The sequence below is a fragment of the Oryx dammah genome, unplaced genomic scaffold (genome assembly GCF_014754425.2).
Source record: "Oryx dammah isolate SB20612 unplaced genomic scaffold, SCBI_Odam_1.1 HiC_scaffold_11058, whole genome shotgun sequence".
NCBI lineage: Eukaryota > Metazoa > Chordata > Mammalia > Artiodactyla > Bovidae > Oryx > Oryx dammah.
The window spans coordinates 1,651,755-1,677,289 of NW_024080452.1; the positions used below are offsets into that span (position 1 = coordinate 1,651,755).

General features: G+C 42.9%; 1 protein-coding gene across 1 annotated transcript in view; it reads left to right on the plus strand.

Moving 5' to 3' along the window:
* The window catches only part of LOC120860381 (copine-4), a 491,427-nt gene that overhangs the window by 444,845 nt on the left and 21,047 nt on the right, over positions 1–25,535 (plus strand). Inside the window, exons 8-10 of the mRNA XM_040236182.1 lie at positions 4,136–4,222; positions 7,974–8,033; positions 21,025–21,158. Of these exons, the coding sequence (XP_040092116.1) occupies positions 4,136–4,222; positions 7,974–8,033; positions 21,025–21,158 (281 nt within the window). The remainder of the gene's footprint in view (positions 1–4,135; positions 4,223–7,973; positions 8,034–21,024; positions 21,159–25,535) is intronic.

A 25,535-nucleotide genomic window follows, 5' to 3' on the forward strand; every position in this document is an offset into this window, starting at 1 on the left:
AAAAGCAAAAAGCAAGGGAGAGAGGGATAGATATACCAAACTGAATTCAGAGTTGCAGAGAAGAGCAAGGAAAGATAAGAAGGCCTTCTTAAATGAACAAGAACAGAAATAGAGGGAGACAATAGAATGGGAAAGACTAAAAATCTCTTAAAGAAAATTGGAGGTATCAAGGGAAATTTTCATGCAGGGATGGGTATAATAAAGGACAGAAATGGCAAGGACCTAAAGAAGCAGGAGATATTAAGAAGAGGTGGCAAGAATAAACAGAACTGTACAATTAAGGTCTTAATGACCCAGAAAACCATGATGTTGTGCTCCCTCTTTCTGAGCTGGACATCCTAGAGTATGAAGTCAAGAAGACATTACTACAAACAAAGCTAGTGGAGGTGATGAAATTCCATCTGAGCTATTTAAAATCCTGAAAGATGATGATGTTAAAGTGCTGCACTCAATATGTCAGCAAACCCAGCTGGTAAAGAATCTGCCTGCAGTGCAGGAGACCCCAGTTTGATTCCTGGGTCATAAAATTCCCCTGGAGAAGGGATAGGCTACCCACTCCAGTATTCTCAGGCTTCCCTTGTGGGTCAGCTGGTAAGGAATCCACCTGCAATGCAGGAGACCTGGGTTTGATCCCTGGGTTGGAAGATCCCCTGGAGGAGGGCATGGCAACCCACTCCAGTATTCTTGCCTGGAGAATCCCCATGGACAAAGGAGCCTGGCAGGCTACTGAGCATGGGGTGGTAAAGAGCAGACATGACTGAGAGACTAAGCACAGCAACACAGCACAGCAGTGGCCACAGGACTGGAAAAGGTCAGTTTTCATTCCAGTCCCAAAGGGCAGTGCCAAAGAATGTTCAGACTACTGTATAATTGCTTCATTTCACATGCTAACAAGGTTATGCTCAAAATCCTTCAAGCTAGGCTTCAGAAGTATGTGAACCAAGATCTTCCAGATGTATGATTTGGGTTTCCAAGAGGCAGAGGTACCAGAGATCAAATTGAGAACATTCATTAGATCATAGGGAAAGCAAGGGTGTTCCAGAAAAATACCTACTTCTGCTTCATTGACTACGCTAAATCTTTTGACTGTGTGAATCACAACAAAATGTGGTAAATTCTTAAAAGAGATGGAAGTGCCAGACCACCTTACCTGTCTCCTGAGACACCTATGTGTGGGTCAAGAAGCAACAGTTTTAACTGGCCATGGAAAAACTGACTGGTTCAAAAATGGGAATGGAGTACTTTAAGGATGTATACTGTTACCCTACTTCTTTCACTTATTAATATATGCAGAGTACATTATGTGAAATGCTGGACTAGATGAATCACAAGCTGTAATCAAGATTGCCGAAATATCAACAACCTCAGTATGCAGATGATACCATTCTAGTGGCAGAAAGTGAAGAGGAATTAAAGAGCCTCTTGATGAAGGTGAAAGAGGAGAATGAAAAAGCTGGCTTGAAATGCAACATTTCAAAAACTAATATCATGGCATATAGTCCCATCACTTCATGGCAAATAGAAGGGGGGGAAGTGGAAGCAGTGACAGATTTTCTTTCCTTGGGTTCCAAAATCACTGTGGAGGTTATTGCCACCATGGAATTAAAAGACCCTTGCTCCTTGTAAGGAAAGCTGTGACAAACTTAGACAGCATAGTAAAAGGCAGAGGTATCACTTTGCTGACAAAGGTCAATATAGGTAATGCTTTGGTTTTTCCAGTAGTCATGTGTGCTTGTGAGACGGACAGTAAAGAAGTGTCTGAGTCTGGAAGAATTGATAGTTTGGAATTTGGGTCCTGAGAAGACCCTTGAGAGTTTCTTGCACTGCAAGGAGATCAAACCAGTCAATCCTGAAAAAGGAAATCAACCCTGAATATTCATTGGAAAGACTGATGCTGAAGCTGAAGCTCCAATACTTTGGCCACCTGATGCAAAGAGCAGACATATTGGAAAATACCTTGATGCTGGGAAAGATTGAAGGCAAAAGAGAAGGGGTGACAGAGGATGAGGTGATTAGATAGCATCACCAACTCAATGGATGTGAGTCTATGCAAACTCCAGGACATAGTGGAGGACAGAGGAGCCCAGGGTGCTACAGTCCATGGAGTTGTAAAGTGTCAAACATGACTTAATGACTGAACAACAACAAAACAAAAACTGTAATTATATATTGTGACAAATGCTATTAAAAAACTGAGCCATTTTAGTTATAAAGGTGTGACATAAAAGAGATCACCTGAAAAAAAAAAAAGAAATTTAACATGAGGGCCCTTAAAAATGAAATGTCAACCATGTAAAAAGCAAAGAAACAGCATTTCAGGTAGAGGGAACTTTGCAAATTACTGAGTCAGAAAAGAGTTTGGTGTGTTTAAGGATCTGTAAAGAGACTAGTTTATCTGTAGCAGAGAGGGTGAGGGAGCCATGCATGGACATGCCTGATCAAGGACAGAGGCAGAGGCCAGGAAAAGAAGGTTCTGAGAGCTTGGAGAGAAGAGTTTGTATTTTCCTATAAATGTGTTGAGAGCACACTGAAGACTCTCCAATTTCGTAGCCACTACCCATATACACCTATTTCAGTTTTAATAAGTTTTAAGTTAAATTCAGTTAAATTTCAATTCTCTCTCTCTCTCTCACTTACATACACACATACACACACATATCAAGTGCTCATGTAGTTAGTGTTTTTCACATTGGTTGGTACAGATGTGGAATCTTCTCATTATTGCAGAAAGTTTTATTGGGCAATGCTATGAGAAGTCTAGGCTGGAGAATGATAAGATTGGATAATGACATTAATTTTTTTCAAGATTACTCTGGCTACTGTATAGAGAATCAGTTGTAGAGAGACAAAAGAGTGAGGCAGGGAGATTTTTCAGGAAGCCACAGCTACAGACAGGACAAGAGGTCAGCAATCTGGGATGAGTTCCTCTGCGAAACTCCTCTCTGCTCCAAACAATGCCAAGGGGACTCACTCCTTCATTTGTGCCTCTGCAGCTGGAGTAGCTGAGATGTTTCTCAATGTGCTCTTTTATCCTCTAGGACACCAGCCTAGGCTAATTTCACATGGTGGTGAAAACATCCAATCACAAGAGCAGGGCAAGTCCCAGTGCACAGGCACTTGTGAAACTTCTGCTCATATCACTTTTGTTAATGTCCCATCAGTCAAAGCAAGTCACCTGATGAAGTTCAGAGTCATTGTGCACTGGGAAGAATGGGTCGTTGCGGACAGTGCTGTATCAGCCTATCCACTAACATCTGCCTCAGAAATTTCTTTGTTTTCAGACACTTTCAGTTGTCAGGGGGTGAAATTTTGTCTTCTGAGTGGAAATCCAAGGATGACTCCTCTAGGACAGTGGGCAGGAGCAATTTGGTGACTCTTGGATCTTTTACTTTGTCAGTGGTCAAAATGCAGTTAGCTTTGTCCCATGAAGTCTGTTTTTTTTTTTTTTAATTTATAGAAAGGTTGAGCTCTGTTCATGCATCTACTCCCATCTGCCTCCTCATTTCTGACTCTATCCCTCACAGAAGCCTCTCTGAAGAAAGTGCCACCATTGTGATGTGTATCGATCCATCATTTTAGTCCTCTGTGAAGTTAAGCAAACTCATTATCCCCATCATCTTCCTATAACCAGTATTCAATGTTCCTCAGTTTTCCTGCCTCTTAAGTCAATTCCCAGACACTAACACTCAGCATTTGGATTACTCAGCTATGTGCCCAAGATCTCTCCTTCTCTCTGCTTTTTGATTTGACCCCATTCATAGCAAGCATTTATAAGTGTCAGGTACTGTTCTAAATGTACTATAGGGGTTACTCATTCAATCCTCATGGTAACCCTATGAGACAGCTATAATTATGGGCTCCATTTTATAGAGGCAATATGCAAGGCATGAGGGAATTGAGTCATTTGTCAAAGGTCACACAGCTGGAAAGTGAGGAGCTGGGATTCAAACCAGGCAGGTGATGTCACAGTCTTCCTCTCACCACTTCTCCTTGCTTTTCCTCCAGATGCAAGGGGATCAGCTAGAGACCAGGTGTCAGCCCTCAGGACCACCTGCAATGGTGCCCAGGGGCCTCCCCATGAATGACTCCACTTCTTTCTGAGCTGGCAATCATAGTGTAATCTTTCTTATTGCAGGTGCAGTGGGAGTGTATCAACCCCAAGTATAAAGCCAAGAAGAAGAATTATAAGAACTCGGGCATTGTGATTTTGAATCAGTGCAAGGTATAAACATAGCCCCTGTCTTCCAGGAGTATGAAACTGAGACTGTCTGGAAGGAAGGCCCAGGTGGTCTGCACAGAAAGAATGTCAAGAAGATATGATCTTTTTTAAAATAAGAAGGACAGCACCAGAGGGAGGTCCCCAGATGGGGGCACCCTACATTTCTAAAGCTCCTGAGTGAGTGAGTGAATGTCGTTCAGTTGAGTCCAGTTCTTTGCGACCCCGTGGACTCTATAGTCCATGGAATTCTCCAGGCCAGAATACTGGAGTGGGTAGCCGTTCCCTTCTTCAGAGGATCTTCCCAACCCAGGAATCGATCCCAGGTCTCCTGCATTGCAGGTGAATTCTTCACCAGCTGAGCCACCAGGAAAGCCCAAGAATACTGGAGTGGGTAGTCTATCCCTTCTTCAGGGAATCTTCCTGACCCAGGAATCAAATCAGGGTGTCCTGCATTACAGGCAGATTCTTTACCAGCTCAGCTAAATGGAAGCCGCAACTTACATGTAATAAGCACTAACTTTTTAATAGAAAAGATTTTAAATAGAATAGTTTATATTATCAGAACTACACCAAGACAATGTAATACCACAAAAAGTTATGGAAAATAGCAATAATCTGCCAATAACAGGATTATTTCTATTACATTCTAAATTCAATTTTTAATCTTCATTTATGCATATTTCATGAAAGAAAACACTAATATTAAGTTTTAGAGGAAATTTTTACTCTTACGTTTTTGTACTTTTATTCCATAACTACATTAAAGTATTGCCATTTCAAAGAAACATCTACAGCTTCCCAGAACTAGTTTTAATACTGGCAGTCTTCCTGTTCAATACACACCAATATAAATCTTTTCTTGTCAGAGATCTCAATATTAAGTACTCTACACCAGGCTTTTTTGTTCTGTGAACTTTGTTTCACTAAAACTTTCATTCTCCATTTCCTCTTCTGTAACCACAGGCACACTCAAACTTAAAGATTTATCTTTCTTGTGTATATTCTGCGTGCCACCTCTGTCTCTGGAAGACACTTTCCTTCCTGCTGACACTTTCTAAAGCACCTACTCTGTGCTTATGACACCAAGTGATAATCCCTAGTACTTGCCAGTCAGTGTTCTGTCTGTGGCACCTCTCCATGCTGAAGAGACGCCATGAAAACAAGACACGGAGGATGAGTAAAGCACCTAAAACTTTCTCCCAGAGGGGCTCTAACTCTGCAGAAAATCTCCTCTGGGAATAATTTTGCCACTGGCTGAGTACTTACTATGGTAAAAATAACTGTAATACGTTCTGTTATTCTTACCGCAACTCTGCGATTTCTACTTTCAGATGTGATGATAACTAGTTCATTGTCTCACACACATGGTAAGAGCTGAGATTTGAATCTCTGTCTGTCTGACTCCATGATGTGAGACTTCCATGCCATCCAGTTTCTCTCTAAATATCTCAGGTTCCTTTTCTCAGAGTTGGCATTCCCGGCTTCCACGGGCTGTAGGAGCCCATTCTCACCTAACGGAAGAGTCAGGCTGAAGACTGATGGGTCTGGCTTAGGTCACAGGCCTATCTCGTGAACTAATTACTGGAACTAGATGATAACAATGCTTACGATTGGCCATCTGGGGTCACCGTTTTGATAATGTTTGCTGTATTTTATGATGCTTCGATATCTTGGGGCCTTGCATACTGGGAGGAACTGCCTCTCTTAGGTTTAGCTAATTCCTCAAGATAGCAATCAGCGTGCCTATGAGCCGATCTTTGACATGCAGACAGAGCAATTCAGAGCCTGTATCCCTAGCCACCCCCTTTCCTGAGCTCTCACCAAGCTCGCACCAAGCCAATATTCCCCCTGCCCTGTATCGAGCCAGCTTCAGACAATTAGAGACCATCCCTATTGCCCAGAGCCTCCAGAATCACTCATTATTCAGTCCTAAACCTGCTTAACTGCTTACCTTGCCTCACTTATTCCTCCCCACAAAAACCACCATAGTGACTTTTGTCTGTGCTTTCCCTGCATGCCTCCTGCCTCCTGCCTAATCCAATGCTACCCCCATGTGGCCCCCTTGTGTGGCAGGACACGCGTTCAGTCCTTTGGGGAGCTGTGAATAATAAACTCTTTGTTCAAAGGCAGTTGTCTCTGGTCGTCTTACCTACCTCCCTATACAGACCAAATCCTGGTGCATTCAGAACAGTCCTGTGCCCATAGAAGCAGGAGAAAAGATGATCCAGATGAGTCGGTTCAACCATCCATCTCTGTAAGGTGACTGTGCATATAACTGTTTCGATCTAAGAGTCTGGCACTCAGAGGACGTGGTACTGATAGGGATACAGTAGTAGGTCCACCCACTCCAGTATTCTTGGGCTTCCATGGTGGCTCAGACAGTAAAGGACCTGCCTGTCTGCACTGGGGGAGATCTCCCCTGGAGGAGGGCATGGCAACCCACTCCAGTGTTCTTCCCTGGAGAATCCCCGTGGACAGAGGAGCCTGGCGGGCTACAGTCCATGGGGTTGCAAAGAGTCAGACACGACTGAGTGACTAAGTACAACACAGCATCTCAACTATCAGGCAAAGCATCCCCATAAGGAAGCCGGGAGCAGGCACTATTCTGAGGGCCCAGTAAACATCAGCCCTGAGACAAGTCTGCTGATAGATGTGTGCCACCTGGAGGTGGTGCCTGGAAATGCTGCCACAGGGTTTTGTGGGTCAGTCTTTGGGAAGCTGCCCTGAGCCTCAGATGGAATATGAGAAGCGAGGGTCAAAAATCAGCTGGTGGTTGTACCAGTAAAATGATCCAGATTGTGAGCTCTATAACTGCAGGTACCATGCCTGTTTCTTTTTTCCCTGTATCCTTAGCATCCAGGGCATGGTGGAGGCTCAATAAATCCTTGTCAAATAACTGCATAGATGAATGTCACCAAGACTCAAGCAGCAGAATCATAATGAAGCAGAAATGAAGACTAGAAATCAGTAAAGAGTGTGAGAACACAGAAACTAGGGGTGGGGCAGGAAGCAGGAAGCCTGTTGATTTCCAGCCTAGAGGTCAAAAGGATGCATTTGGGTCCCACCTCCACCATCTAGGTAGATGATCTTAGCCTCAGTTTCCTCGTGGGTAAAATGGACACAATAATAATCATAGCATCACCTTCACAGGCTCATTCTAAGAATTAAATGAGATCATGTATGTTAAGAGCTTGGCATACAGTTCAGTTCAGTTCAGTCGCTCAGTCGTGTCCAACTCTTTGCGACCCCATGAATTGCAGCAGCACTCAGTAAATATTAATCCTTGTTCTTCATGGCAAGGGAGGAATCTCACTAGCTGGCAGCTTACAATGGAGAGCTTCTTGGATAATTGTGACCTTGAAGCTGCTCGTCTTTTTCACTGTGGTGTTAGGAACTTTACCAGAACTGGGACTTAGACACGCGCAGCGAGACTGAAGCTAAGTGTGAGACTTCATGTATTTCAAACCAGTGGTGACCCATGAAAACACAGTACCAATCTCACCCCAGAGGCAGAGGCTGATTAAAATCATATGTAAACCCAAAAAGAGTGAGAAAGAGGAGGGATGGTTGCAGCCCTCACAGGACCATCTGTTTTCTTTCTCTCTTCTCTTGAAAGATAATCAGCTGACTCATCTTTTTCCCGCAGGCCTTTCTCTGCTCTCCCCTCTAGGTCGGCAAACCCTATGTTTAGGCCTTTAATGTGTAAGTACTCGGATCACACTGTTTTAATACAGCTTCCTCTCCTCCCGTGCAGATCCACAAGATGCATTCTTTCTTGGACTACATCATGGGTGGCTGCCAAATCCAGTTTACAGTGAGTTGTTTGTTTGTTTCTACTCAGGGAGCAAGGTTGGAGGGCAGTGCTGGGTGTGGGGCACGAGGACCCACAGTCTGTTAAGACCCTGGGTTGGCTTTGCTCGGGTTTCACTGCTGAAATATCATACAGTAACATCTCTGACCAACCTAGATAGCATATTAAAAAGCAGACACATTTCTTTGCCAACAAAGTTCCGTCTGGTCAAGGCTATGGTTTTTCCAGTGGTCATGTATGGATGTGAAAGTTGGACTGTGAACAAAGCTGAGTGCCAAAGAATTGATGCTTTTGAACTGTGATGTTGGAGAAGACTCTTGAGAGTCCCTTGGACTACAAGAAGATCCAACCAGTCCATTCTAAAGGAGATCAGCCCTGGGTTTTCTTTGGAAGGAATGATGCTAAAGGTGAAACTCCAATACTTTGGCCACCTCATGTGAAGAGCTGACTCACTGGAAAAGACCCTGATGCTGGGAGGGATTGGGGGAAGGAGGAGAAGGGGACGACAGAGGATGAGATGGCTGGACGGCATCACTGACTCGATGGACACAAGTTTGAGTGAACTCCGGGAGTTGGTGATGGACAGGGAGGCCTGGTGTGCTGTGATTCATGGGGTCGCAAGGAGTAGGACACGACTGAGTGACTGAACTGAACTGAACTGAACTGAACATCTCTTTACAATGAGGTCACACTTCTGTTTTCCCCATGACTATTTTTTCAGCATCCTATCAGGAAATGCATGCCATTCAACCTCAGAGGGTTTGGGGAACCAGTCTATTATGCTTTCCATTCTTTCAGTAACTGCAGGAGGCAGGAGGCAGTGGGTGGGTTGCCAGATTCCACCACTGGGTGAAAAGGGTTGGGGAAGAAGTGAACCGTGCTAAAACGGCCCACTGAACCATGGCTGACATCTTGGCTGTGTTCATTTGGACAGAACACAAGCTTATGTGTCGAGCCCAATGGTCAGTGCTAAGAGTAAGCCATCTAGATGACTCATCGGGCAATGAAAAAGTGAGTTCCAAAAGACTGGAGAACCAGCCTGTCAATGTCGAGAAACAGAATTAATGAGTGGACTAAGGATCTTCTCCTACATGGAATCTGTGAGCCCATGGGATTTGTACACTCCTAATAATGTATTTGGTGGTGGACTGGGTCTTTTTTAAGTGTCTGGGTGGACCAAAATTGTAAGTCCACCTGCCCTGGAAAAACTTGCTCTCAGTGGCTTCATACTCAAAATCCTCCTAGTTTCCAGCAGACATGAGCTGCAAAAAGAGAATACCCAGGTGATAAGAAATAGATCTATTAAAACTGTGGGAAAGTCATATGGATGTAAACAAGTTGTGAAGCATCTGTGCCCCATCTTACAGAAGTGTACTTGTGAAACTCAGCCCTATTTAGCTTCCTAGATGGGCTCAATCATGTGAGGAAGGCAAAGAAAATGGTTTGAGCCCAAGAGAGTCGACTGGACCAATGTGTTCCTAAGACATAAGGTAGTGGAACCCAAAGGATTAGAGGGGGGTTCCCCAAGGGGATGAGATAAGGCCTCTCCCTAGATAGAGGCTGGGCTTTTGCTATAACCTACCCATGTCCTGCCTAAACGCAGGCCATTGTTCATTTGCCACTGAATACTTATGGGAGTTAATTATAGATTACGGTCATTTCTTTAAAGTCTAAGGTTCTCTAAAGGCACACCCATAGAGCTCCCCACCCCCATATACACACTGGCATGTTTAGAAAGTAGTAAGCACGTGCATTGTGGGCAAACACCCCGACCTCTGTCTGTCCTGGGCACTTGGAGGTGGAGGAGCCAGCAATGTCACAGAGGAGACAATGTCCCTTGATCTTAGGCAAAGGGCTGGTTTCAGGAAACTATTCATAGATTTTCAAGTGAAAGCTCTATCGATTTGGGTCTGTTTTAGGTTCTATAGATCCCATGCTTTTGGACAACTCTTTACTCAACCTTCAGGGGCTTGCTTTGCCCTTGGGCTGCAAAGAATCCACCTCAGTGAAAACTGGAAGTTTGAGCCCAGAGGGTTTCCAGCTCTACACCCTGGCTCACAGAGGAGAGGGGAGGTCATGTGGCCCCCCTGGCCCAAGGAGATTATTCTTCTGGCGTTGCTCTCCCCTCCTCCTCACTTTTTTAAAAACTGCTTAAGTAATAAGAAATTACTTGAGTAACAAGAAACCCATTTTTTAAAACTAGTCACTTGCCAATTAACTTTTTATGTTTTAACTTTATTTATTTTGGCTGCACGGGGTCTTTGTTGCTACGTGTGGGCTTTCTCTAGTTGCAGCAAGTGGAGGCTACTCTTCATTGCAGTGCACAGGTTTCTCATTGCGGTGGCTTCAGTAGTTGTGGCTAGCAGGCTCTAGAGCATGGGCTTAGCTGCATGTGGAATCTTCCTGGAGCAGGGATCAAACCTGTGTCCCCTGATTTGGCAGGCAGAATCCTAACCACTGGATCACCAGATGTCCCATCCTTCTCACTTTTGCTGACCCTCCCCAACTTGGAGGGACCACGTCAGTGGTTATCACCACCACTTCCTCAGCCCCCACTTCTCAGCCCTCCAACATCCACAGAGGGACCTGCAGGAAGTCTGCAGTGAGTGAGGAGCAAGACCTCTGAAGAGGGAGAGCAGGTGCAGATAAATCCCAAGGAGAAGGGGCCAGACCATAGTTCAGTTCAGTTCAGTAGCTCAGTCATGTCCGACTCTTTGTGACCCCATGAATCGCAGCATGCCAGGCCTCCCTGTCCATCACCAACTCCTGGAGTTCACTCAGATTCATGTCCATCGAATCAGTGATGCCATCCAGCCATCTCATCCTCTGTCATCCCCTTCTCCTCCTGCCCCCAATCCCTCCCAGCATCAGAGTCTTTTCCAATGAGTCAACTCTTCGCATGAGGTGGCCAAAGTACTGGAGCTTCAGCTTTAGCATCATTCCTTCCAAAGAAATCCCAGGGCTGATCTCCTTTAGAATGGACTGGTTGGATGTCCTTGCAGTCCAAGGGACTCTCAAGAGTCTTCTCCAACACCACAGTTCAAAAGCATCAATTCTTCGGCGCTCAGGCTTCATCACAGTCCAACTCTCACATTCATACATGACTACTGGAAAAACCATAGCCTTGGCTAGACGGACCTTAGTCGGCAAAGTAATGTCTCTGCTCTTGAATATGCTATCCAGGTTGGTCATAACTTTTCTTCCAAGGAGCAAGTGTCTTTTAATTTCATGGCTGCAGTCACCATCTGCAGTGATTTTGGAGCCCCCGAAAAAAGCAGTGCCTAAAACAAAATCCTTCCTCGTGGAGGGCTCCAGGCCAGGGATGCAGGAGAAGGTGATAGGTGTTCTATTTTGAGGTTTCTGTTAAAGAAAGCATAACAACCACCTCATTGTAAAATTAAGTCAATAATTTCTTGTTACTCAAGCATTGCCAGCTAATGTAAATGATAAGCTGTAATGCAAACTATTATTAACAATTGACCTGCCTTACTTAATTTGGCCTATAAGTATTTGTTATCTGTCCAGTCATTTCATTGAAGCCATCTGGAAAAATGAAGGGAACTTTGCAGAGGGATGAGAAATGAGAACAGGGCTTCCTGGTATGGAGATGAACAGAACAGAGGAAGTGAGTCCAGGATGACTCAAATGTTTTGTGCCTGAAGACAAAGCATGTTGACCCCATTCATAGAAATATGGAAATCAAGATTAGCCACCAGACAGCAGAATGAACTTCCCCAAAGATGTGGTGGGGGTGTTTTCAGGTATCCCAGTGAGATGGCATTTATAAATATGGCCCTTGGTTTCAGGAGAGAGGTGGAAGCTGCACATATATAGGTCTGGAGGAGATAGCTAAAGAGAAGAAGACAGAAAGATAGGGAGCCTGGTAATAGAATGCTATGGAAAATCTGCATTCAGCAACAGGGGAAAGAGGAGCCAACAGTAAGATAAGATGCATCAGAGAAAAAGGTCCCAGAGGAGGCAGTAACTCAGATGATCAGGAGAAAGTCTTACAGGATCAAGGACAATAATCTCATATGCTAAAGAAAAGATAAGGTGAAGAATGAAAACCAGTGACTGAGCCATGTGATGAGTAAGCACAAGTCATCTTCAGAAGAGCAGCTTCAGCAGAATGAGACCGTAGGCCCAGGTTTTGGGATGTAACAGTGAGGACGTGAACGCAGTGGGTATATATCTACTCGATCAAGACAGCCGACAGTGAAGGAAAGACAAGACGTGGAAAGTAGGTGCCAACCTGAGGATGAGAAGAGGGGAATTTTAAGTAATAAAATAAGCAGAAAAGATCCCAAGGAGGGAAGCAGATAAAGGATGCTAAAAAGAGCCCCCATCAGTGATTCTTCCTCTTTTTCGGTCCCATGGACCGCTTGAAATCTGACACAAGATCTATATCCACTCACTGGAAAGTGCACACACTCCATCCCACACACAACTACAGGATGCCCTTGGGCACCCGTGAGGCCAGCCTTTGTTCCTCGTGTGAATTCTTGAGTCATAAGGGCTCTGGAGCAACAGTCATGTCACGGTCTTGGGAGAGCTGGGCAGAGGTTAGCAGACATTGAGGGAGAGAGATTGGGTTCCATACATTTGGCACATGGTGCAGCAGCCAAAAGAAAACCAGGTACTAGAATTTCACCTACAAAATCAATAGCTATAGACAGCATAGATGAGGCCAGACTCCATAAGATATCTGGAAAAACAATGGTAAAAGAATTAAATGTTTCTGTCGAAAGTTATTGCCTTTCCAGATGCAAAAAATGTTCATTGTAAAATGGATTTTCACGGAATCAGGTTGTAAGCAACACAAACGTCCAACAATAAGGTAATGGCTATATAAATCATTGTAGCTCATTTAAGTGGACTATGATAAAGCCATTTTAAGTGATAATTATAATGACTTGTAATCACATGAGGATATGTTAATGTCATTAAGTGGACAAAAAAAGAATATAAAACAAAGCTTCCCTGTGATTACAACTATGTTAAATGTCTTTATGTATTATATATATATTTTACATATAAAATTTTAAAATATTTTGTATTTATATATATGTAAAACTAAAAAGGAAAAATATGACTTACTGAACTAGTAGAATCCTGAGTGGTCATTTTCCTTTTATTATATTCAGATGACCCTTTTTATTATTTGTAATTTTTTTTTTATTAAAAGGGGTATTGCTGGGACTTCCCTGGTGGTCCAGTGGTTGGGACTTTGCCTTCCAATGCGCAGGGTGGGGGTTCAATCCCTGGTCAGGGAGCTTAGATGCCACATGCTTTGTGGCCAGGGAACCAAAGCATAAAACAGAAACAATATTGTTAAAAATTCAATAAAGGCTTTAAAAATGGCCCACATCAAAAAAAAAATCTTTAAAAGGGCAAGTATCACTTTTCATTATCTCTGATTTTATTATCTATTTTTAATAATATGATATAACAAGCTAAATGTGGCTAAGCTTGAAGATTAGCCTTCAAGCCTAAGAAGAGATCACCTATTAAAGGTCCTCTCATGTCATCTTTTCTGACCTTAATACACTTAGGACATCCTGTGCCCACACTATGCCTCGGTTTAGTTTTAAATCCTGATTTTAAATGTCAGACTAAATAGTGATGGACTCTTGTGTAGACCTCTGAGACATGAGACTGAGTCCTGGGTTGAAGAGGAGAATGTTTTGCATGTTCCAGGAAGTGAACCAGACAGGTTCTTTCTCATCTTGTCTTGGTTCCTATTTCTTTCCTGCTATGCAGTTTTGAGGAGGCAGAAAAGCACAAGAATTATATGTGTTATTTAAGAAATGGTCCAGCCTGAACAGTATCACCACCTATAAGGCTCGTTGTATAGGCCCAAACTGTATACAGACTTAAAAAGAAAAATGAACAGCTGCCCTATAGCAGATGATATCACAAAGATTTCAGAGAGATCAGACAACTAACCAGAGATGGATTCACAGCAGCTTTCCCCAAAAAACATCCAGGTGGGTCTTAAATGGCCCAATTGTCAGAGGCAGGGAAGGGATCTGAGGCATGGGCTCAGTTCAGGTAAGAAGTTAAAAATATCCAAGGAAGGATAACATCGTTAGCGTCGAGCCTTTTTTGGAAGCAGTTCCTCACACTGGGGACTTGGCAGCGTAGAGAAAGTAAGCACTTTGCTCTCATACTTTACAAGATTTTGCAAAACTGCTCCATGGCTCTGCTTAATGAACAGCGAGGCCTCCTGGGCAGAAGGGGAAACAAAGGAGGCCTGCTCCGGGGCTGACCACTGGGAAGATGAGAGTGCACACCAGAACCGCAGGCTTTCCTAAATGCTTCATAGCAGAAGAGGAAAACAGTAGCTCTGCAAGCCTGCCACATTCAGGAAGCCAGGAATCAAGAGCCTCCTCCACAAACTAGCATTTTTCAGTCATTTTCATGCTTTTATTTCTCAACTTAGTCCCATCTTTCACAGCCTCCCTGTTGCTTTTTAAAATAAACCTAGCCTTTCTCTCTGTTCTCTTGCACTCATGCTAACTTAAAGAGCACAGAGAATTCGTGATAGAAGACCACCTCCTGAAGACAAAATTCTTATCTCCAGCCCCATCAGGGAGACTTTAGGAACCATCAGTTGCTGGGGGGAGGAGGAGGGGTGGGGGGGGGGATCTTTGAGCTGCCTTGTACCTGAGACTCTCTGTTTACTGTCAAGTCAAATGATAAAGTGAGACGAGGTAGCTGAGAACTATACAAAAAGATCTTAATGACCCAGATAACCACGATGGTGTGATCACTCATCTAGAGCTAGACATCTTGGAGGAAGTGTGAAGTCAAGTGGGCCTTAGGAAGCATCACTACAAACAAAGCTAGTGGAGGTGATGGAATTCCAGCTGAGCTATTTCAAACCCTAAAAGATCATGCTGTGAAAGTGCTGCACTCATTATGCCAGCAAATTTGGAAAACTCAGCAGTGGCCACAGGACTGGAAAAGGTCAGTTTTCATTCCAATCCCAAAGAAGCCAATGCCAAAGAATCCTACTACTGTACAATTGTACTCATCCCACACGCTAGTAAAGTAATGCTCAAAATTCTCCAAGCTAGGCTTCAAGAGTATGTGAACCGAGAACTTCCAGATGTTCAAACTGGGTTTAGAAAAGGCAGAGGAACCAGAGATCAAATTGCCAACATCCACTGGATCATTGAAAAATCAGGAGAATTCCGGGAAAATATCTACTTCCGCTTCATTGACTACACTAAAACCTCTGATTGTGTGGATCACAACAAACTGTGGAAAATTCTTTGGGAGACAGGAATACCAGGCCACCTTACCTGCCTCCTGAGGAACCTGTATGCAGGTCAAGAAGCAACTGTTAGAACCAGATATGGAACAACAGACTGGTTCCAAATTGGGAAAGGAGTACATCAGGGCTGTATATTGTCACCCTGCTTATTTAACTTATATGCAGAGTACATCATGCGAAATGCTGGGCTGGATGAAGCACAAGCTGGAATCAAGATTGCTGGGAGAAATATGAATAGCCTCAGATATGCAGATAACATCACCATTATGGCAGAAAGTGAAGAGGAACTAAAGAGCCTCTTGATGAAAGTGAAAGAGGAGAGTGAAAAAACTGGCTTAAAACTCAACATTCAAAAAACTAAGATCATGGCATCCGGCCCCATCACTTCATGGCAAATAGATGGGGGAAAAAATGGAAACAGTGACAGACTTTATTTTCTTGGACTTCAAAATCACTGCAGGTGTTGACTACAGCCATGAAATTAAAAGATGCTTGCCCCTTGGAAGAAAAGCTATGACCAACCTAGACAGCATGTTAAAAAGCAGAGACATTACTTTGCCAACAAAGGTCTGTCTAGTCAAATCTATGGTTTATCCAGTAGTCATGTATGGATGTGAGAGTTGGACTATAAAGAAAGCTGAGTGCCGAAGGATTGATGCTTTTGAACTGTGATGCTGGAGAAAACTCTTGAGAGTCCCTTGGACTGCAAGGAGATCAAACCAGTCAATCCTAAAGGAAATCAACCCTAAATATTCATTGGGAGGACTGATGCTGAAGCTGAAACTCCAATATTTTGGCCACCTGATGTGAAGAGCTGACTCATTAGAAAAGACCCTGATGCTGGGAAAGATTGAAGGCAGGAAGAGAAGGGGACAACAGAGGATAAGATGGTTGGATGGCGTCACTGACTCAAGGGACATGAGTCTGAGCAAGCTCCAGGAGTTGGTAAAGGACAGGGAAGCCTGCCATACTGGAGTCCATGAATTGGACACAACTGAGTGACTGAACAACTACAACAACAAATGATAAAATATTTTTATGAGCAGAGGGAACTATAGAAAGCAGTACGTGATAGGGATCATTATTTTACTTCCTTTTTTCATCACATAATTTTACGTTTAATACCCTTCCCTAAAGTTTCATCAGCATCTCCTGAGCTTGAATAGCCTTTGTGGTTGTCGTAAATAAGGGGGCCACCCCCACAAAAGAGTGCAAACCCCAGAGGCCTGCAGAAAAATAAAAAGCAATTTCCATTGGGCATGTTTTTCTCTACAGCACCACCAGGAACAGGCAACTCAATACTGCCTACTAACCTTGAACTTCAAGTTACCCCACTTCATCATCTCCTCCATCCCCAAGGAGATCTGGCCACTCCCTTCCCTAACTGGCATCTAACCTCACAGTCAGTCAACGAATATCCTATTTCTGTTCCATGCTTAATATATTCCATCACAATCCTCTTCTCACCACCGTCTCTGCCTCTCCCTAGTTTGTTAAGCATGAGGGAATTATTCCAAGCCTAAGGATGAAGAGTTGATAGAAATGAAAAGATGTAGAGCACTGGGACCAGAGTGAAGAAAGAGAGGAAGGCACCTAGGGTGCAAAATTTAAGGATACATCACTCGGATTGGGCAAGTGTAGGATCAGCTCAGATGAGTGCCTTCCTGAGTTTATGCCTAGTCACCTCTCTTGTCTTACCCTAATCTCAGCCCTACGATTTTTTTCAAAATTTAATATAGTTGTTGCCAAAATTTTTAATGCTTATCTAGATGTTACATACACTTCTTCCCACACCACAGGGACTCATCCAGGTAATACATCTGGGCTCAGATGCTGCCTTTTGGTGCCTACATGCTTGGAGGATCTCACCTGTGCTTAAGAGATGTTCAGTAATGTTTCTTGAGTTGCCATTTTTCTTTATGGAGGCTTTCCCCTCTATTCTTTATATTATCTGATTTATCTGATTTCATTCTTTGGTTTTACATCAAGATACCAGAATGTTTTTGTCATCACAAGACACCCTTGACAATCAGGTAATCAACACACATGGGACAACTGCAGTATTAAAAAACACAGATAGATTGGAATGTCAGTGATTTGCAATATTTGCAATGTCACTGATAAATCAGAGCAGAATCAAGTTTGTGTGTGTGTGTTAAGTCGCTTCAGTCATGTCTGGCTCTGTGACCCAATGGACTATAGCCCATCAGGCTCCTCTGTCCTTGGGATATTCCAGGCAAGAATACTGGAGTGAGCTGCCATTTCCTTCTCCAGGTGATCTTCCTGACCCAGGGATTGAACCCACATCTCTTATGTCTCCTACACTGGCAGGTGGCTTCTTTACCACTAGTGCTACCTGAGAATCAAGTTTATCTCTGCAACATCCTTGCAGTCTCTAGAATTTTCTACAGTTCTAAAGTGCTTTCCACAGAAGGAGAGAAAAAGATGCTTTTCTTCTAGCCTTCCCAGCATTATGTTTACTTTTTAAACACTATGTACACCTGTGAGGTGCCATGATCTCTTAAGTGTGTCTTGTCAGGACAGAAGTCAAGAGTGGTGGGTGTGTGTTGAAACTTAGCAAATCCAGGGGGCCTGAGATGCTTGATTTCTCCAAACACTGTCTCTTGGGTACCTTTCGAGTATCTTCCTTGGAGAAGTTTTCCAGGGATTGTCTGAATGTATCTGGACCTTTGTCTGGTTGGTGCCCCATAGGTGTGACCTAAAATGCTTTTTAATTGCAAAATGCATGTAGACTCGCCACCCTCAACTAACTTTTCACCACAGTTCATGTTATCTTCCTCTCTTTTTTCACTGGCTTGGCTTTCACCTTCAGGATGAAATCTTTCTCAGAAGATATTGGATTTCACTGGTCCTTTTAGGTCACCCCCAATCATCCTCAGTCACCCATTATCCCACTATTTTTCTTTTTAAAAATTATTTTATTTTAATGTTTTTATTGAAGTATATTTTATTTACAATGTTGTTTTAATTTCTGCTCTACAGTAAAGTAATTCAGTTATACATATAGATACATTCTTTTTAAAATATTATTTTCCATTACAGTTTATCATAGGATACTGAATACAGTCATCTGCAATATACAGTAGGACCTTGCTGCTTATCCAGTCTATATATAATAGTTTACAGCTTGTTGTTATTGAGTCATCAAGTTGTGTCCGACTCTTTACGACCCCACGGACTCTAGCCCACCAGACTTCCCTGTCCTTCACTGCCGGGGTCCAGCCCTGGTGGATCCAGGGTGATTTGAAGGGGGGGGGGGACGGCGTTGGCATCTTTGGAAAAATACATATTTAATTACAAATATAGAGAGAGATTAGAAACGGATAGTGTAGTAGGAGAATTAGTGGAGAAAAGAGGCTGAATTCAGCCAGAGAAACGGGAGAAAGAAGCGACATGGTGGAATCAGTCTTTCCGGAAACTGATCCGATTTCTTTATTTTGGGGTTTGCTTATATACCTTTTGTTACACATAGGGATGAATACAGAGACACGCGGGGGTCTTAGGGATATTACATCATCTTCTGGCCATGAGTAAGACCTGCTGACATTCTATGGTCCTTTCTTTCTGATAACCAAAAACCTTATTTCTTCCAAGGGTGTTTTTTCTTAAACCAGGCACCACCCTCCAGATAAAGTTGCATTCCTATAGGGTAAGGGTGTAGTGAGTTACAATCAAGAAAGGAATTTATTTAACCCAAGGTTAACAGGATTAATCTTAAAGGTTAATACTTATTTCTCCTATATGCTTAAAGGTTAATACTTATTTCTCCTATATTGTTAGTTATATTCATTATAAGGACAGGGAATATGGAGATTTAGCAGCAAACATCAGCCTGACAAATGAAAATCCTTTCACCAATGCTCCACTTAAGATTTATTTAGTCTTAAGATAGCGATAAAGTTACATTTTTACATAACAAAGACACAGTGATTCATAACAAAGCACAGTGATCTATTACAAAAGAGAAAATTCATTAACTCAAAAAGTCTAGTATTGCTAACATCAAAAACTACTGTATTTCCTTTTCTATATTCCAAATACATTGATTAATATGTTCCCAGATGCCTAAGGATATGGAGGCCTGGCGGCAATCATTGACTCAACAATGAGAAAAGCCCTATGCTAATTAAGATTCTCAAAATACTCCAAAACTCTCTGTGCTGTTTAAGGTTAACACGTAGTAAACAATCATGTGGGTAGTGGCAGGAGTATGGATAATCCTGTCACACAAGCTAGTCTGTCAGCAGAGAGGTTTGACCTGAGACATCCTTGTCCCACCCAGAGCAGGGAATTAGCAGCAATCATTGACACAACAAATGAAAAACCCTTCACCAATATAATTCCTAACCAACTCACTATACTGGTAATTTCTAACTCCCCAAAAGAATTTGCCTTTAGTAAGTCTAAAACATCTCGTGCCTCTCAGATTTGGAGGCTGTAAACAATCACATGTGGCCGGAAGAACCTATACAGGCGGGCTAGATGACCTTCAGAGGAGTTTGTAAGCTGAAACACTCTTGTCACACCCAGGAATTTTTATTGCCTTGGAGCTGCACGTTTACTCCTTCTCCAAGAAAAATGCTTATGGGGGAGAGCCCCCCGTAAAGTCAGAGGTGTAGGCGAGAGCATAAAACAGACTCTGGTTTTGGGGTAGATGCTCGGGAACAGGGGGTTTCCTGAGGCTTGATCACCCCTTTGCGTATGCCAAGCCTCTTTCCTCATGACCTTTGCCATGGGCGGAGTTCCTCACGCTGGCCCCCAACACTTCACTATCTCCTGGAGGTTCCTCAAACTCATGTCTTTTGAGTCAGTGATGCCATCCAACCGTCTCATTCTCTGTAGCCCCCTTCTCCTGCCCTCAATCTTTCCCATCATCAGTGTCTTTTCCAATGAGTCAGCTCTTCACATCAGTATTGGAGCTTCAGCATCAGTCCTTCCAGGGAACATTCAGGGTTGACTACCTTTAGTTTACAGCTGCTCGCCCCAAACTCCCACTCCGTCCTTCCCCCACACCCCCTCCCCCTTGGTAACCACAAGTCTGCTCTCCGTGTCTCTGAGTATGTTTCTGTTTGCACATAAGCTCATCTGTGTCATAGTTTAGATTCCACCTGTAAGTGATATATTTGTCTTTCTCTTTCTGACTTACTTTTTGCTTAGTGTGATCATCTCTAGTTGCATCCATGTTGCTGCCGATGCATTATTTCATTCTTTTTATGGCCCTTAGTATTCCACTGTATATGTGCACCACATCTTCTTTATCCTTTTATCTGTGGATGGAGTTAGGTTGTTTCCCTGTCTTGGCTATTGTGAATACAACTGTTATGAACATGGAGGGTACATGTATCGTTTTGAAATAGTTTTGTCTGGATATAGCTCAGGAGTGGGATTGCTAGATCATATGGTAACTCTATTTTTAGTGTTCTGAGGAACCTCCATAAGAACCTCCATACTGTTTTCCATAGTGGCCTCACCAATTTACATTCCCACCAAGAGTATATGAGGGTGCCCTTTTCGCCACATCTTCTCCAACATTTGAACAACTAGTTTTTAAAGCTAATGAATTTCTTCTCTAACTCTGCTTGTCAGCAGGATGTGTAACATACCACTTTCCCCCTCCCTCAGGCTGCATCACTGTCAAGGTTAAATGAAATATGTTCACTTTAAATCCACCCACTCTGCTATCTTCTCTTCCAGGTAGCTATAGATTTCACGGCCTCAAACGGGGACCCCAGGAACAGCTGTTCCCTGCACTACATCCACCCCTACCAGCCCAATGAGTACCTGAAGGCCTTGGTGGCAGTGGGAGAGATTTGCCAAGACTATGACAGGTATGAGACTTCCCATCTCTGGGGGTTCTTGTGGCCCCTGGCTGATCCTGGGCAGAATAATGGAAATGAAGTTATGCTGAGCCTCATGAAGGGACAAAATAAAGCCTAGCTCTAAATGTGTTATCCTCTTCACCTCGAGAGGAACTGAATTCATGCCAAGCTCACATTGGCCACCAAAAAATCCTTTCTTCTCTTACTTGGCTGGCAGGACCACTGGACAGAGATTTTGGTTCTCTTTTGTGAAGTTTCATTATGTGCCTTACTACATACAGAAACTTGCACAGTCGGGTGCATTGACTAGCAGCATAATGTCGCAGAACATCAAGCTCCACTTGAACATCTAAATCAGCATCTGCACTGTAACATGATTCCCAGATGATCTGTATGCAATTTGAGATTTGAGAAGCACCGGTTTATTGGGCGCTATTCTTTCTGATCCTCATACTAACCCTTCTGTCATGGGTGTTGTTTAACAGAAGAGGAAAACTGTGCAGGGAGGTGAAGTGGTGTGTGCCCTGACTTACAGACAAGGGCAGGATTTAAACCCAGAGCCAGCTCCTTCCACAGCATAAGCTCATAATCATGGGATTTCACTGATCTCAAGAGCTATTGGTAACTTAAGCAGAGGGTGTGTGTGTGTGCCCCTGACAGTGTTTACATGTGTTTGTAAGTCTGTGTAGAAAACACAATTTTGAGATCAGATCAGTATTATATCTATTTTTACTTCTCGGCAAACACTGACCTTGCCCACCAAGAGAATTCCTTGTAAGAAGTGATTTACATAAACTACATTGAACAGAATTTATGTTGCCTTTCCAGTATTTCTAGATTGAGGTGAAATTGTTCACATGTTTGATTAAGAAGGTTCTTTGAAATAGAACCAGTGTAAATATATTGTGGGCAAATCTCATTTGACAGCCTGATGTGACTGTAAAACAGGACTAGTTAGTAATAAGCAGTAACTAAGTGACGTGAAAGTTGCTCAGTCATGTCTGACTATTTGCAACCCTATGGACTATACAGTCCGTGGAATTCTCCAGGCCAGAATACTGCAGTGGGTAGCCTTTCCCTTTTCCAGGGGATCTTCCCAACCCAGGAACTGAACCCAGGTCTCCCGCATTACAGGCAGATTCTTTACCAGCTGAGCCACCAGGGAAGCCCAAGCAGTAAGTAATTGACCAGGAAAATAAAGTGACTCTGTCCTCCAATTTCAGAGAGATTTCATGAAATAGCCTGATTTCTGTTCTTTCTAGTCTCATAATTGGTGATAACTATATTAAAAACTCAGGCACTTAGGGAGTGACACAACCTAGTGCCCAGAAGGTGCATGAGTGTCCTTCCCACTGGCGAGTCTCTGGATTTGGATGGTCATCACCAATAACTCAGATGTATATGATGCTAGTTGGGGATGAACGAACAGACGCAGTCAAATCAGATAGTGCTAAACACTTCCCCTTGCCCTTGCCAACACTTCCCCTCCATGTTTGGAACAGAGAGCAGTAATAGCATTTTAAATTACCTTGTTGAACTGATACTTGTACCTAACCTTGAAATATTGTCTGTGAAGGCAACTTTAATCTCAGCTCTTGATTTCTTCAGGCCCCAATTCAGGAAGGATTCGTAGAGAGGCTCAAGTCATAATGGAGATTTCTACCGAGAGGAAAAAACCAGACAGATTGCAATTCCCACTGTTAGAAACTCCTCCAAATATCCCCCAAGATACCACCACAGTAATTCCCTCCTTTCTTTCTCTCTCTCTGCTACCCCTCAACACACACACAATGTTACCTTGTGTCATAATGTGTCCATTTAAGAGAAGAAGAATGAGAACTTCTTCAGGATTCTTAACAACTTTTAAATATTGAAATGCTCATAAAATAAAGTAGGTAAAGGCACTTAATACAACACAATAGACACTTAGTTGAGTCAGTAAAGTTGGCCTTGACTGACTCTGCAGGCACAAGGCAGCCTAGTAATGAATTCCGGAGAGCAAATTGATGGCTTGGCCAGAAATTAAGATGCCAACACCCAGAGCCCTTGCTGTGTTTCTGCAGCAGATTTATTGGACAGGCTACAGAACTTCTGTTTCCTGATTACCTCAAACTCAAAATGCAGATAAGACAGTCAGAGGGACCCACACATCTTTTGGAGATATTATCCCTTTATAATATGAGCCAGACAAAGCCTAGGGAGGATTTTTGTATTTCCTCAAAAGTACAGATAAAAGTAAGAGAGATCACCTTCAGGTTACATAAAGAATCATCTCAGATGATTCTTTTAAAAAACTGATTCATGTTATATGTGGCAAAAAACATCAAAATGTTGTAATTATCCTCCAATTCAAATAAATTAATTTTTTAAAAAATTTTTAAAGGAAAATACCAAAGTTGTTGGTCCCAACTGGCCAAGAAAATCAGATTTCTTCAACTCAGTGGAGCATTTTTATTTTTCATGTGAAGAAAGCACCTCAGCATTGAAATCGGCACACTAATCACTTCATGAAAACTGACAAGTTTCCCTCACTTCTCTGTGTGGGTGGAAAGACAATAGACAGACAGGCAGGACATTGCAAGTAGGGGCTTTGGAATTAATTTATTCTTGCATCAAAGTCAGTGAAGTTGCTGCTCAAAAAGAAACAGTTGAGTAAAAACTGACAGAAGGCTCCATTTGCCCACCTGCAACAACGCAGAGGCATTTAATCCCCAGGAACCTTGAAATTCCTCTCAGCCTCTGACAGCCAAGAGTTTTCTTCCTGCCTTGTACATTCACTGCTCACGGGTCTTGATGAGCTGATCCATGAAGCTGAACAGCTTGAGAGATGCGTGAGTTCTCTGGGTGGCCTTGAGGGGAGGCTCAGGTCCTAAGCCTGGCAGGCAGTCTGCTAGCCTGTTTTCTCTGTGTTTCTGAGAGAGAGACCCCTGCCTTCTGTCTCCTCCAGCTCCCCAAGTGTGTGCCTCCCAAACGAGCTCATCTGTTCCCAGTCGGTTGTAGCCCTGCCCCAGCTCCTACAAACAACGTGGTCTCTTTAGGCTGCTCAAGGCCAGGGTGGCATCCACTCCTAGGGCTCAGCAGAGATGTGAGTCTCTGACGAGCGTCTCTTTCGAAGAGTGCTGGGTAGGGCGCTGCGAGGTACAGTTAGAACTGAAACAGGCTGGAATGCAGAAGATTGGGTTAGAAGTCAGAAGTCACATTACAGTGCTGTCTTTTTCACTCTGCAGACACCAATCCATTGTTCTCTTGGCTCCACTTTGGAACCACTAGGGAAGCCTTAAAAACAGACTGGTGCCTGGGCCCAGTCCCCAGATTTAATTAGTCTGGTGCACATCCTGAGGTTAAACTCCTTGGGCCTTGTTTCCTTGACAGCAAATGAAAGATTCAGCTAACTTCCCCTGCAGAGTAGTTGTAAGAATTAGATATAGAAGTTCTGCCTTTTGTACATTCTTAATAAATAATAGAGGCTTTCTAAGGAGATCAGCATTGGGATTTCTTTGGAGAGAATGATGCTAAAGCTGAAACTCCAGTACTTTGGCCACCTCATGTGAAGAGTTGACTCATTAGAAAAGACCCTGATGCTGGGAGGGATTGGAGGCAGGAGGCAGGAGGAGAAGTGGACAACAGAGGATGAGATGGCTGGATGGCATCACGGACTCGATGGACGTGAGTCTGAGTGAACTCCGGGAGTTGGTGATGGACTGGGAGGCCTGGTGTGCTGCGATTCATGGGGTCGCAAAGAGTCAGACACGACTGAGTGACTGAACTGAACTGAAGTGATAGAGGCTTATACTCTTTACTTATATTTAAAACATCAACTGACACAAAAGGGAAAAGAACTATAGTGTCAGAACTAAAAATCATTTTGGACCAATGACATGTAAAATTTTTGGCTCACATACCCCTAAAAAGAATGTTTAAACATATAACCTTGATACCCTATTATACTGGAATCTAACATTTCCCATCATAAGTTTAAATAGTGACAAAGAATGAAAATTCTAATGTCATGTAAATATGGACATTTAAAAATAAAACTGCTACATAACTCTACTGAATGCATCCAGCAGAACTAAACGCCACTTGATACCCACCATCATCCATTTAAAAACTGTGTGAACAAGTTCATCAGTTTGAGTTGAGAATTCTGTTTCTTATTTTTCATGAAGTCATATTTTCATTCCCTTCTCTCATAGAATTTCATCCCAATGTATCTTTAAAATTTGCTTTGAAATTCCTTAATTGATCACTATATTATAACTTTAATTAAAATATGAATATAAATTTTTAAATTTCCAATTTCTAAAATTTACTATAATGAAAAGATTTGAAGCATTTAAAAATATCTTCTGGTTTAGTTTTTATTATAATCATTATTGTTGCCTA